General features: G+C 46.5%; 1 protein-coding gene across 2 annotated transcripts; it reads right to left on the reverse strand.

The window, feature by feature from the left end:
- Positions 1–591: 591 nt before the first annotated feature.
- Positions 592–5,704, reverse strand: LOC133909042 (TOM1-like protein 6). Of its 2 annotated transcripts, none has more exons than XM_062351312.1 (9): positions 5,441–5,704; positions 4,485–4,563; positions 4,271–4,369; positions 3,420–3,533; positions 2,634–2,725; positions 2,349–2,430; positions 2,157–2,242; positions 1,813–2,040; positions 592–1,734 (listed from the first exon to the last, which is right to left on the reverse strand). In XM_062351312.1, exons 1-9 carry the CDS (start codon positions 5,587–5,589, stop codon positions 849–851), a joined length of 1,815 nt encoding a protein of 604 aa, XP_062207296.1. In that variant the 5' UTR covers positions 5,590–5,704; the 3' UTR covers positions 592–848. The 2 variants fall into 2 exon arrangements, with proteins under 2 accessions (XP_062207296.1, XP_062207295.1); XM_062351311.1 differs by having other exon boundaries at positions 2,580–2,725.
- Positions 5,705–12,728: the final 7,024 nt, after the last annotated feature.

Genomic DNA, 12,728 nt, shown 5'->3' on the forward strand with positions numbered 1-12,728 from the left:
AACCTCTGTGGGCTGTTGTATTCTGGGTTTGTGCCTAAGTGCCGTAGCGTACAACCAGTCAGTCCTGAGAGGATCCCGATCTTCTGCCGTGTATAAGGTAATGCATCTACTGTAGTAGATGAAACAGTAAAATGTGACTATATGAACAGTGCTTTGCAGTGGAACCGTAGCAGAACACTGCGGCAACAGTATTGTATTCTGTAGCGACGATTCCTACTGCTCATCAGTTACTGTAGCATCACTAATATATTTACTTTAGCAGACGAAACAGTAAAAATGTAAGTATACGAACAGTGCTTGCAGCGACTGTAGCAGAAACATTGTGGCACAGTATTTCGCTATAATGTAGCAACGATTCATACTGTTCATCGTTACTGTAGTATCAAATCTGATATTTTGATTCTAATCTAACGGTCGAGAAGAGGACTAATATATTTTGCTGTAGCCCCGATCAATCGCATTTTACTGTAGCAGACGAAACAGTAAAAACTGAGTACGTGAGACGGGGAGAATCAGCGCACAAACAGCATTTTACCTGGTGGTACGAGCAACAGCAACTCAAGAGATGGGGAGAATTTAGATACCAACAGATTTCGTCACAAGCATCCACCTCTGAGGATGCCATGCTAGTAATCATTTATATGTACATCAACAATCTTCTACATCTCTGTTTAACTTAAAACTGTAGCACCCACGAATCAACCAATGCAACCAAACGTGTCAAACGAGGGAACGGTGATATACAGCAAATGTACATTGAATACCGAACCAAGGAGTAATAAATAACAAGAAAAGCCACTACTGATCTCACCACCAGCCATATAGACAAACCTATTTCTTTCCTCCAATCATAGTCCATTTGAGTTACCCATGGTAGTGGGCCCACCCATCTTGTGTCCACCACTGAAACCCTTCAGGTCAATCAAATCACTGAACAAATTATCAGGTAGGTAGTATGGTTTGCTAGCCGCGACAGAGGAATCCTTTGGTTGTTGATTCCCATTCATCTTAGCTTGAGCCACATTCAGTCCATTGCTTGGTGGAGAACCCACAGAACTGTAATGTCGAATTGACTGGGAGGTTGCAGGGGGTACGTAAGACACTGAAGGAGAGGCATACGAAACCGGGGGAGGTGCATAGGTGGCAGTTTGGGCAACAGAAGCAACATGAGAATGCGGTGGCTCCTTTGGCTCCTGGTACGCGGACGAAAGGAAAGGATTAGAATCAACGGTTGCAGGAGTAGACGCCCATGGTGCTGCTGGATAGCCAGATGCGTATGATGGAGGCTGAGGTGGATATGCTCCTGTTTGGGCCCAAGGTGCAACATAACTACTGTTTTGTGGAGTATATACCTGGTTTGTTGTCTGAGGCGGGTAGTTTGAAGGATATTGTGGCACAGTAGAAGGATATTGTTGCCCATTTGCTGGATATTGTGGCATAGGAGAAGGATATTGTTGCCCATTTGGAGCAGTAGGTTGCTGAGGTCCATTATGATTCTGTGTTGAAGAATCAGTAGAAGTTTCAGGAGTAGGGCTGCACAAGGTGAGGCTTAGAAGGTCGATCATATCCAGCTCTTTTGATTCAGTGCTACTGCTGGGAGCTGGGTCAAGAGGAACCAATGCGTTGCTTGCAACAGAAGATGAGGACTCTGAACCTGCTGGGTCAGTGGGTACAAGGGCAAGGTCCCCAGTGCTTGATGATGCATCAACGCTACTTACCACAGATTTGTTTTTCCTGCAGATGCATAAAGCAGGAAGCATTTTAATTACTGTGTAGGGAAGTAAAGCTGGAATGCAGGCTACTAAGAAGTACCTTTGCGCCAGCTGGGTGAACTCATCTTCTTCTCCATCAGCAGCATCATTATGTACAATAGGAGGTGCAGATGCCTTCACTGCAGGAGCCTCTCTAGGAGCCTCAACTGTCTCTCTCACAGGTGCTTCAACAGCCAAAGGAGCACCAGAGGCGATAGCATCATATTTTGAAAGTACACTTTGTAAGAGATCATTTATTTCTAGTCCTTGCTTTAGTAACTGCTCGTTCCTAGACAATGTAACAGAAGATCTCAAACATCAATAACTTAAGCTAATCTGGTCATGAAAGAACAAAGGGGGACCATGCAAGACTATCGCAAATCAAAGAGAGGAGCGGATATTTACCCTGTTGAACTGACAAACTGTAAAAGCTTTTGTTGATTTGTGCGACACTGGGTCACAAGATCTGCGATGATTTCACCTTCAACAGCCTGGGTCCACAATAAAGGTCATTTGCACACATCAGTTAGAGCAAAACCTACTGCCAATTATAAAGGATGGTCATAAGAAAAAAAATCGAGAAGAGAATTCTTTTACCATACGATCAGATGGGTTCAAAGCATACACCATATCGTTTAGTAGCTCTGTCACATTTCGAATATTATTCAAGTCCCCTAAGCTGTAAGCCAAAAAAATTGGGAGACACTGTTAATATCACGAAACAGGGTAAGTGGGTGAGAACAAGCAAAATGAGTCCAATGCATGAAACAGGGTAAGTGGGTGAGAACAAGCAAAATGAGTCCAATGCACTACATAAAGGAACATAACCTCAGAGTCTCAACATCTGAAGACATTCTGTCATTCAGACTTCCTGCAGCATACCTGGGTGAACCATAGGTTTGAGAATTATGTGTAGGAGGAGTAAATATTGGTGGGGCATCTATAGGACGTCTTGGGAACACCACACCTGTTGTCTGTAACAAAAATTGACAGTTAGCAAAGATGGATGCAACTGAAAGGATTATTTCCAGAGAAAAAACAGAGGCGCGAAACTGGATCTACGCCACTCAATGTTCTATACATGGGAAGATCCACTCAAGTTTCCGGTTGCTTTGAAATATGCAATTTTCTCTCCTTGTCATTTCCCATGTTTTTAACCTATTTTATGATATACTCAACTACAATCCTGCCTTTTCTCCTAACTCCAACATATCTTGTTTGGATCAAATCCATTGAGGTGGCCAAACCAAACTACACAATGCATGATGGACCAGACCTGTTCACTCTCTTTCACTCAGTTAGTTGAGCAACCTGGCAATGGGCAGCTGCATGGATTGTCGGATGGGGAATAATAGGGAAATAGAAGAAAAGGACGGAAAACAAGAGAAAAAGTAGAGAAAATGGTATATTTGAAAGCAATAAGAAACTCGAGTGATGTACCCAAATAAAGGAAACTGAGTGGCATTTTTTAAAATGCCATGTTTTGAACTAGCATAGACCCAATTTTGCTGGAAAGAGGGGATGCTTTGGCATGATCATATGATAAATGCATCTCGAACACAGCACATGCACAGTGGGAACAATATATTGATGACGACATATAACATAAAAGATATGCCCAATGATATTCAACATTTCCTTGGGAACAAGCAGGGATCAGTTGGATACCTTTACTTCAAGATATGCCCAATGATATTGCGGGTATTTACTTCCAGGTCCACCAAATGCCTCTTGCCAGGAGTCTAAAAGTAATAATATCTTACCCCTTACTTGCATATCATTCTGAGAGCAAATTCCAAAAGAGAGAGTTGCTTAGAATAATAGCACAGATATGTACAGTTATTAGAGCTAGTAGAACAACAATATAGGAATGGATCACAATTAACTTAATGACGGTTCGACTCAACCAAATTAATATTGCAAAAGTCAAATTGGAGTGCAGATTATGGCTTATCGCCTTATCAGTGCACAGGACTTTGAAAACAAAGGTTATTGCAAAGGAGAAGGTGAGTTCTGGTAACCGCAGAATATGGAATTCAAAGCAGAGTAGAGCAACTAACCATAATAGAGCTTTGCACACCACTTTAGTAGTACTATACTAATAATGATTCATCGTTGTAGTATTTAACAGGAGCAATGAACACACACATACACCGCTTCCGCCACCGAGATGATGAGCAGAATCTCACATTTTGTGTTGTACTCTTGTTTCGATTTATTGGATTTTTAGAGAGAGAAGAGGTTTTTGACACACAACAGTTCACAAGTGCTGCAAACTGTCATCTAATCACATCATAAGACTAGTTTATTCCTGGTGTCACCCATGACCCCATGAGGTCCTAAATTTTTCACATCAAAATATTCATGGGGACTACAGCGCTCTCCAATCATACAATGAACTACTTCAACACATGCATTGCCATTGAAAATTCTTAAGGCTAAAAGAACCGACTTAAAAATGGTACTCTATGTGCAGATTTTAGGAAAGGTGAAAGTAAAGTGAGTATTATATCATATACCTTCTTCTGGATAATTTTAACCATTTCTTGTAGAACATGCTGTTCAGCAACTTCAAACTGAACATATTCACCACAGTTCTTCATCATTGTCTCCAAAAGCTGCACCAGTTTGCAACTGATATGAATAAAACAAAATAACAGCTGGATTCTTATTGTGTAGTAAAGTATACAATAATTCTCACATGCTTCATCATGGCATAGTGAAAGTACATACCGTCAAAGCATAGAATTGAACCTTTGGGTCCTTGTTCTGCAATCTCTTTTTCACTGCCTTTATCACATCCTTTGTTTGCCTGATTCAGATGTTCAAAAATCATTATGATAAGTAGATAGCTACCTGGTCCAAAAAAACTCTTAATTTATGGAATCACGATAGTATAAGCGAAACCATACTATTCGCTTATCACTGAGTAAGACATAAAAATATAATTCTTTTAGAAAAAACCGAGTCAAGACTCTTCCAAGAGGGAAAGGTTGAATGGAATGCTAAAGTCCAAAACCCATGCGCCATACAGTTTCAAACAAGCATGTGATTAGACGCTGGCTCTGTCAGCATCTCAACAGCATGGGGCCTCAGTTTGTCCTTATCATGAATAATCATTGCAATGCAAAGTTAGCCAATGTTAGCACGATTGGTTCATCTCATGGAACTCTCATGAAACAGAATGTTTAACACTTCATTGAAAAAAATGGGGGTACCACTTACTGAAATCAATCCACGCAAACCTCCAAATGTTTTTATCTTAAGACTCCTAGTTCTGGCCTTCACGAATTTTGTCACCCCACAGTCCCATGTATGCAAGTAGAGTTCATGATCGAAAGGGCTGTCAGAGACATCATGGGAGAGGGCAAAGGCCGAGGTCATCCCTTTTTTTTCCCCAACGCACGCTAAAGGCTTAAAATCAATCAGCGCAATTTTCACCATAACAAGCATCCGATTCTAGACCAGAGTCTAGATGTCATATTTCTTCTACTTGAAATATGCATGAAATGCTAGTTTCTTCTCATCCTATTGTCAAGACCCCAAAACCGACAAAAATTTCGGCCAAAACACAAAAGCAACTGCGCCTGCCAAAACCCACTACAGCCTAAGCGAAGACCAATTTTTTTCCACACAGCACCCAATCCCCCCCGCAGGAACGACGGGGAGGGGAAGGGCAGTGCGCTCACCAGATGTCGGCGTTGATGATGTCACATATTTCGAGGTTGACGGCCCAGTCGGGACCCATGAGCAGGTGGCTCGTGGCCTTCTCCACCCGAACCGCCGCGTTCGGCGCCGCCGCGGGCGCCGCCCTCACCACGGCCCCCGCCTGGTACATCGCTGTTGCCGGCGGAGAGCGCTAGGGTTCGCTCCCCTGAGGAGACGCCCGATAATTATCCCACCGGCGCCGTTACTAGCAAAAAGGGGTTGCCGGCGGAAGCAGCCTTTCAGGTTTAAAGAAGAATCGGAAGAAGAGCATATAAAAAAGAAAGGGACTGCTTATCTGTCCGAGTCATGACAGGTGGCCCCTACTACGATACAGTCCGTAAAGTACTCCGTCCAACTATAAATACATGTTCTTTTCAGACTTTTAGACTAGCAATAGCTTTTAAAATATTTATTTTAAATATTTTAAAATTATATGGATAGATTTGTTTCATAATATCAGACTAGCAGTAGCAACTTAATTTCTTTCATAATATCATAAATTTAATATATTTTAATAGAAAAATAATGATTAAAATTGTGTATTGAAGATCATGCTTTATATAAAACGATATGTATTTATGGTTGGTTGGAGGATAATCAAAACTCGGTTAAGTGCTTTGCTTTTGGTCAAACTATAGCGCGTCTCGAAGTATATGCATTTTGAGGTAAATTTCGTGGTAAGAAGGTGTCGTTTCATCGTGTTCCTCCGTACTTTCTATATTCAAAACGGCGAGAACATGGAAGGTTCAACATAAAAGTATTCGATGAGGGTATGACTTTGTACTAGTATTGTAGCGAAATTCAGTTGGGAGTTTGACGAATTGTTTAGAGATACCATGAGTTCATGACACGGTATTCGTTAATTTTCTATGATGGACCTTAAATCGATTTGGTGACTCTTGTGTTGTGGCGATTGAATTGGACGGTTAATTTGGAGCCATTTTTGTGCTATTATCCATTTGGACGATGGCGTCCATGGATGACAGGATGAGAAAACTAAACGATGGCGTCCATAGATGACAGGATGAGAAAATTAAAGGGCTGTTTGTATTGGCCCCGTCTCACCCGGTTAAATCGGCGGCTAGCCAAATTTTTGACGGACGATTTGGCTGCTACCGTTCCGTCAATGCTCAGGTGCAAAAATGAACTAGCTCAGATGTGTGGGCGTAAGCGCAGGGGCAAACACGAACGCGGAGGTATAGTCAACGCCAAAAATTTAGCTTGGCGAAGCTGCGGCCATCCAAACACGCACGCGGAGGTATAGTCAACGCCAAAAATTTAGCTTGGCGAAGCGGCGTCTATCCAAGAACCCCTAAATTATTGTTGTCGCGTGTGCAACTATTCCACAGCTAACCATTCCTTCACGCTGATGCTAGTGAACGGAATTCATCGTTTAGTATTGTTATTGGTACCACGACTAAATGCGACACAAAAATGGGTCTCTTTACTGGCCAGGAACAATGATTGACCAGCAATGCTTCGGAGGACACGAAATGAACGTTGACAGAAATTAAAGAAAAACATAAGCAAAGCCACTAACAGAAATAATTTGAAAAGTTTTTTAAGAAGCATCTGTACAACCTATACACACGCACTCATACAATAATTTGAAAAAAAAAATTAGAAGCTTAGAGATTGACGAAGCCACTATATGTGTCTCGCTATCGATAGGTATATCATTTAACACTAAAAGAAAATTTTGTCTTAGTCAAATATCAAATATAAGATTTGATCCCTAAGGCCAACTCCAATGGAGCCAGCTTTTCTCTCCCACATCACTGTGCTGATGAATCCTACTGTAATTTGCCGATTGCTGCCTCCCGCAACTCACTCCAACAGAGCCCATATCGGGCCAACAGTGATACGGACAGAGACTCCCGGTGACATTTTTGCAGATGAATACGGGAGGCTGCAACACTGTTCAGAGAGTATACGCGTGGGTTCGAGGGAAGAAGGAGAGTAATGGAAGGTAAGAAATAGGGTAGCTGTTGGAGATTAAAAAAAAATAGAGGATGTTGTAATAGTGTTAGGGGATGCTGTAATAGTCTTAGGGGATGCTGTAATAGTGTTATAGGGGATGAAATTTAGAGTATCTATTGGAGATAGCCTAATAGGCAGTAGGCAGTAGATATGGAGAACTTCTACTAAGAGGGTTTTTTTTTTACTCGCTCAATGGTAAGTATAAGTTCACATATTTCTGAATCCTTGGAGCTTGTGGATCCCCACGCCTTACAAGAGTCAGACGAAACCTTTTTACCAACTGTGCATCTGCCACATGAGTTAAGAGGGAAAGAACATACATGTAATAGGACAGTTAGTCTAACTAGATATAATCGTCATATTTGTAACCAATCCTTTTCATAATGAAAATGTTCCAACCACTTCTGATGGTCTTATCGATGGCCGGAAGATCATACGAGGGCCCTACGGTTTTTGGATCGTCTGGTTTGGACCTCTGTTTGGAGTGTTCAGAGAGTTTTTCCTATGTTGTCACGGCGCATAGGCTCTGATTATTCCGCCTTGCCCGTTAATTAGGCTCTCAAAGCGCAAGATACTCCTCGGCACGACAAGTCTCTCGGCGGCGACCAGTGCTCGACCTGAGTGGAGACTTGTGGCCTCGCGGTTGTTATCCTGGGCCGTTAGTACCTTTGCCATTGTGCGAGCAGCGATCCCACGCTGTGCCAGCGCCCACGACCAACTGATCGTTTTAACTTCCTGATCGCCAGGTCTTGTAGTTGTCGGAGAGTCAATCCGGTGGGGGTCCGTTGTTGGTCATAAAATCCTATCAAACAGAGAGTTTAGTCTTTCAAACTTTTAAAAACTTACAATTCTTATTCCACGCTTGTCCAAAAGGTTCTGCACAATAAAGAATTAGGTCCATCTTCGAGTAACCCTACATGTAGAACTTGCGCAACAAGAAGATGTTCTAGGAGTTGTGTAATTTATGACCGTCCTCCTTGGCGAGCTTGACCGCACCAAGTCGGGTGACATCGACTATTTTGTAAGTTCCTTCCCACATTGGGGAGAGTTTATTCCGACCAGCCTTATTCTAAATTTGCCTAAGGACGAGGTTGCCTACAACCAGTCTCTGCTCCCTCATCTCACGGTTGTGATAGCATCAGAGGCTTTTCTAATATTGGACAACTCATATTAGAGCACGCTCGCGGAACTCTTCGATCAGGTTTACATCATCCTCACGTCGCGCCACCTGGTCATCGTCTGAGTAGATGGCCACTCGAGGCGACTGAAGGGCGATCTCTGAGGGAAGCATTGCTTCTACGCCAAAAACAAGAAAGAAAACGATTAGAGTACTGTGGGTAGTTCGTCCACCCAGCGTATTGAATAATTGATAAGCCGATCAAAGACCCAGGTTTTGATCCCTTGCAGTATCATCCCATTTGTCCTTTTGATCTGTCCATTGCCCTGTGGGTGTGCCACCGACACATAGTAAACTTTGGTCTCACTCTCTTCACAGTAGTCCTGGAAAGCACTACTAGTGAATTGAGTCTCGTTGTCCATAATTAGACGATTGCTACGAATAGGAATTCAAAATAGCTTGGGGCTTTAGGGAACGGTCCCACGATATCGAACCCCCAAACAGTGAAAGACTAAAAGAGTGGTACAGCTTGTAGTGCTTGGGATGGTAAGTTGGTTTGTTGGCCATGGAACTGATATAACTCGCACCATTTCACCAGCTCATAAGCATCCTGGAGGGCACACATATGTCTCCATGGATATCAGAGAGCATTATGCTTCACTCTTCCTGAGTGATGCATTTCAGTAAAAGGTCGTTGCTCCCCAGTGGTAAAGGCGTCCATCTATCAGGGAGTATCTGTGGGATTACCACGAGACCTTTTTTGCTAACACATCATCATCAGGGATTGCTCGATTTTGAAGGTAGTCTGAGATCTTATTGATCCATCCAGGTCATACACGAATCAAGCAGAGCGACCACATGATGGCCACCCGAGATCGACAACACCGAAGGAGGCATTGCCTCCAAAGGTGTTACCTCTGGTGCTCCGTTTCCAAGTGGAGCATCCCCTTCACCTTGATCTGAGACCGCGGTGGATGATCATATGAGTCTTTCTTCAAAGATTCTGACTAGGACCGGTTCACAAGAAGAAGCTAGACGAGCCAGCTCATCGGCTAGAAAGTTGTCCTTGCGAGGGACGTGCCTGACTTTGAAACCAAAAAAACATAGTGGGCGACGGCCACGAATTGAGCAATCGTCGATCGCCCCAGGATCATGTTATAGCGGTCCCAAAATCCGCTACATCAAACATGACTTTTTCAATCATGAAGTTACTCGATGAGCCAAAAATTATTGGAAATTTGGCCTGCCCCAAGGGCTTAGTCTAGGAGCCCGGGATAATTCAAAAAAAGGGAGAGACGGTATCAACGCACTCATTGGGATTTGCAAGGCGTCCAATGCGTTGAAGAAGAGAAGGTTGATAGAGCTTCCTCCATCGATCAGCACGCAACCCAATCGGATGTTCTGCACGGTGGGTTCGACCACAATAGGGTAGCAACCAGGTCGCTTACACTCATAGGGTGGTCAGCCTGACTGAAGGTAAGGGGCACTTCTGACCACTTCAGACGTGAGCTTGGGTCCGACGTGGTCGCCCATACCTTCCAGACCACCGACTTGTATTCTTTGTTTGAGGAGTATGTTGTGGCACCACTGAAGATGTGGTAGACCATGTGATCGACTTGCTGGTACCCCCAGTGTTGATTGGTCGGGGTCGGCCCCATCCTCACCATCCTCGTTGGGCTTGGATTTACGCTCTCCAAACTCCTTGTAGATGATGCCCCGCATGATCTTACACTTGGTCAGGTTATGGGCATCGGTGCGGTGGATCCGGTAGTAGCCACAACCCTTCTTTCCCTCTTTTTTCTCGAAGCACTGGCGCGATTGGCCGGTCTGCTCGACCACCATGACGTCGGACGGTCCTCCCTTGCATTTGTTCTTCCTCTTCTCCTTCCGATCGACCCCTTTGGAGGGGGCGGCATGGTCGGAGGTCAGCCACAACCTGGCGTCAATCTGACGCTTTCGTGCCTCGATGGCCTGTGTGCACTTGTTAGGGAGCTCGAAGAGCTCATTAGTGCTTCGTATTACCTTAGTGGGCAGCTTCTTAACCATCTTTTAGTCTCTGACCCCTCTTGAAAGCGATGACCACGGATTCACCTGTGATCTTTGGAATGGTGTTTCGACGCTCGGTGAAGCGCCAGATGAAGTCTCGCAACGACTCACCTTGTCACTACCTTACCTAGTATAGGTCGTCCTCGACCCTAGGTCTGCCATAGTTTCTGTCGGAGGATGAACTCCTATCGCAGGGATCCCGAGAGACCCCTTTTTAGAGATTCGGCCGGGGGGATGATCCTGGGAGAGCTTGTCTGGGAAATAAGCGGGAACGGAAATAAATGCGATGGCTAGTGGGAGACGATCACCCTAATGCGAGAAAAAGGGGTACACTGGGGTTTAGACAGGTTCGGGCCGCACGAAGGCGTAACACCCTACTCCTGTGTGAGTGTTATATCTGCCCTTGAAGGGGATTCTTCAAGGAGGTATCTGGTTCTAAGGGGAGAACTGTTTACAAAGAGCTTGAGGCTCTTATGTTCTAGCTTAACTTGAGCTGGTTCGAGTATCCGTCAATCTATCTTTGACCTGGTTCGTCGGAGATTGTTGGTTGTCTGGTGGTCGGGGGCTGTCGTTCTTCCTCTTTTTCACACACCCCTTCATGTTCTCCATCCTTTTCTTTTATAGGTGCGCCGACCTCAACATATCCTGAATGGGAAAGGGGGGACGCGAATGCCAAAGTCCCACGGAGAAAGGCGCAATCATCTCACCTTGGTGAAGTGACAGGGGCGGTGGAGAAATGCGGCGCGCATTCGACCTCCAGCCGCTGCAGAAGCCTCGGGGCGCCATGCAAGGGGCCCACCGGGCAGCCTCAGAGGTGCCCGGTGCGCCCACCCTGTCTTGTTCTTCTGCCAGGGCAGGGTGGCAGGCCGAGCGCTTCGATTCTGGCAACGTTATCCCGAGGCACCTGGATGAAAACGGGACGGGACCCGTGCATTTAATGGACCCACGCGCCCCTGCCAGTGCATGGCAGGGTCTGACACTGGGGCGTGGGCAGCCGAGAATGTCAGGATGTCAGAATGTCAGACCGTGCGTGCCTATTAAATGCGGCATTGGGCCTTTGACTGGATGACACCCTGACGACGGGACCCTTCGGGTCTTTGAATGATCTTGCGCGAACCTTCGGGGAACCGAGTCCTCGGGGGCTGCCACGTGCAGCCCCGAGCACTCTCTCCTGAGCACTGCGGTGGGGCCTTCGGGGCACCGAGTCCTCGGGGGCTGCCACGTGCAACCCCGAGCACTCTCTCCCGAGCACTTCGATGGGACCTTCGGGGCACCGAGTCCTCGGGGGCTGCCACGTGCAACCCCGAGCACTCTCTCCCGAGCACTTCGGTGGGACCTTCGGGGCACCGAGTCCTCGGGGGCTGCCACGTGCAACCCCGAGCACTCTCTCCCGAGCACTTCGGTGGAACCTTCGGGGCACCGAGTCCTCGGGGGCTGCCACGTGCAGCCCCGAGCACTCTCTCCCGAGCACTTCGACGGGACCTTCGGGGCACCGAGTCCTCGGGGGCTGCCACGTGCAGCCCCGAGCACTCTCTCCCGAGCACTTCGACGGGACCTTCGGGGCACCGAGTCCTCGGGGGCTGCCACGTGCAGCCCCGAGCACTCTCTCCCGAGCATTTCGACGGAACCTTCGGGGCACCGAGTCCTCGGGGGCTGCCACGTGCAACACCGAGCACTCTCTCCCGAGCACTTCCTTCTTGGTATTTGGGCTCGGCGGAGCATCGGGGAACTAGGGTGCTCGGGAACCAGAGGCGGCGGTCCCGAGCACCTTCTCCCGGGGCTTAGCCTCTTCTTACCTTGCAGGGTGGTGACATGTGGTGGATGGCCGGCCTGGCCTCGGGACTTAGGGACCCCTGGTTCTGAATACACCGACAGTAGCCCCCGGGCCCGTTGGTAGCCGATGGGACGGAGACTGCGAATGGGCCCTTCGTCGCGACCGAGGCCAAGGCTGGCGCGGACGCCATGTGGCAAGCTTTCGAGAGGTGGCCCTTGCGGACCTAGACCTCAAGTACGTTCCAACGGGAAAATGAGTGGACGCGTGTCCACACAACTTCCGAAGGGTATGATAACCATACGGGCGGCACGCGCGGTCGCCGCGCAGATCGAGGAAAATACGCCTGGCAACC

The sequence above is a fragment of the Phragmites australis genome, chromosome 2, assembly GCF_958298935.1.
Source record: "Phragmites australis chromosome 2, lpPhrAust1.1, whole genome shotgun sequence".
Lineage (NCBI taxonomy): Eukaryota > Viridiplantae > Streptophyta > Magnoliopsida > Poales > Poaceae > Phragmites > Phragmites australis.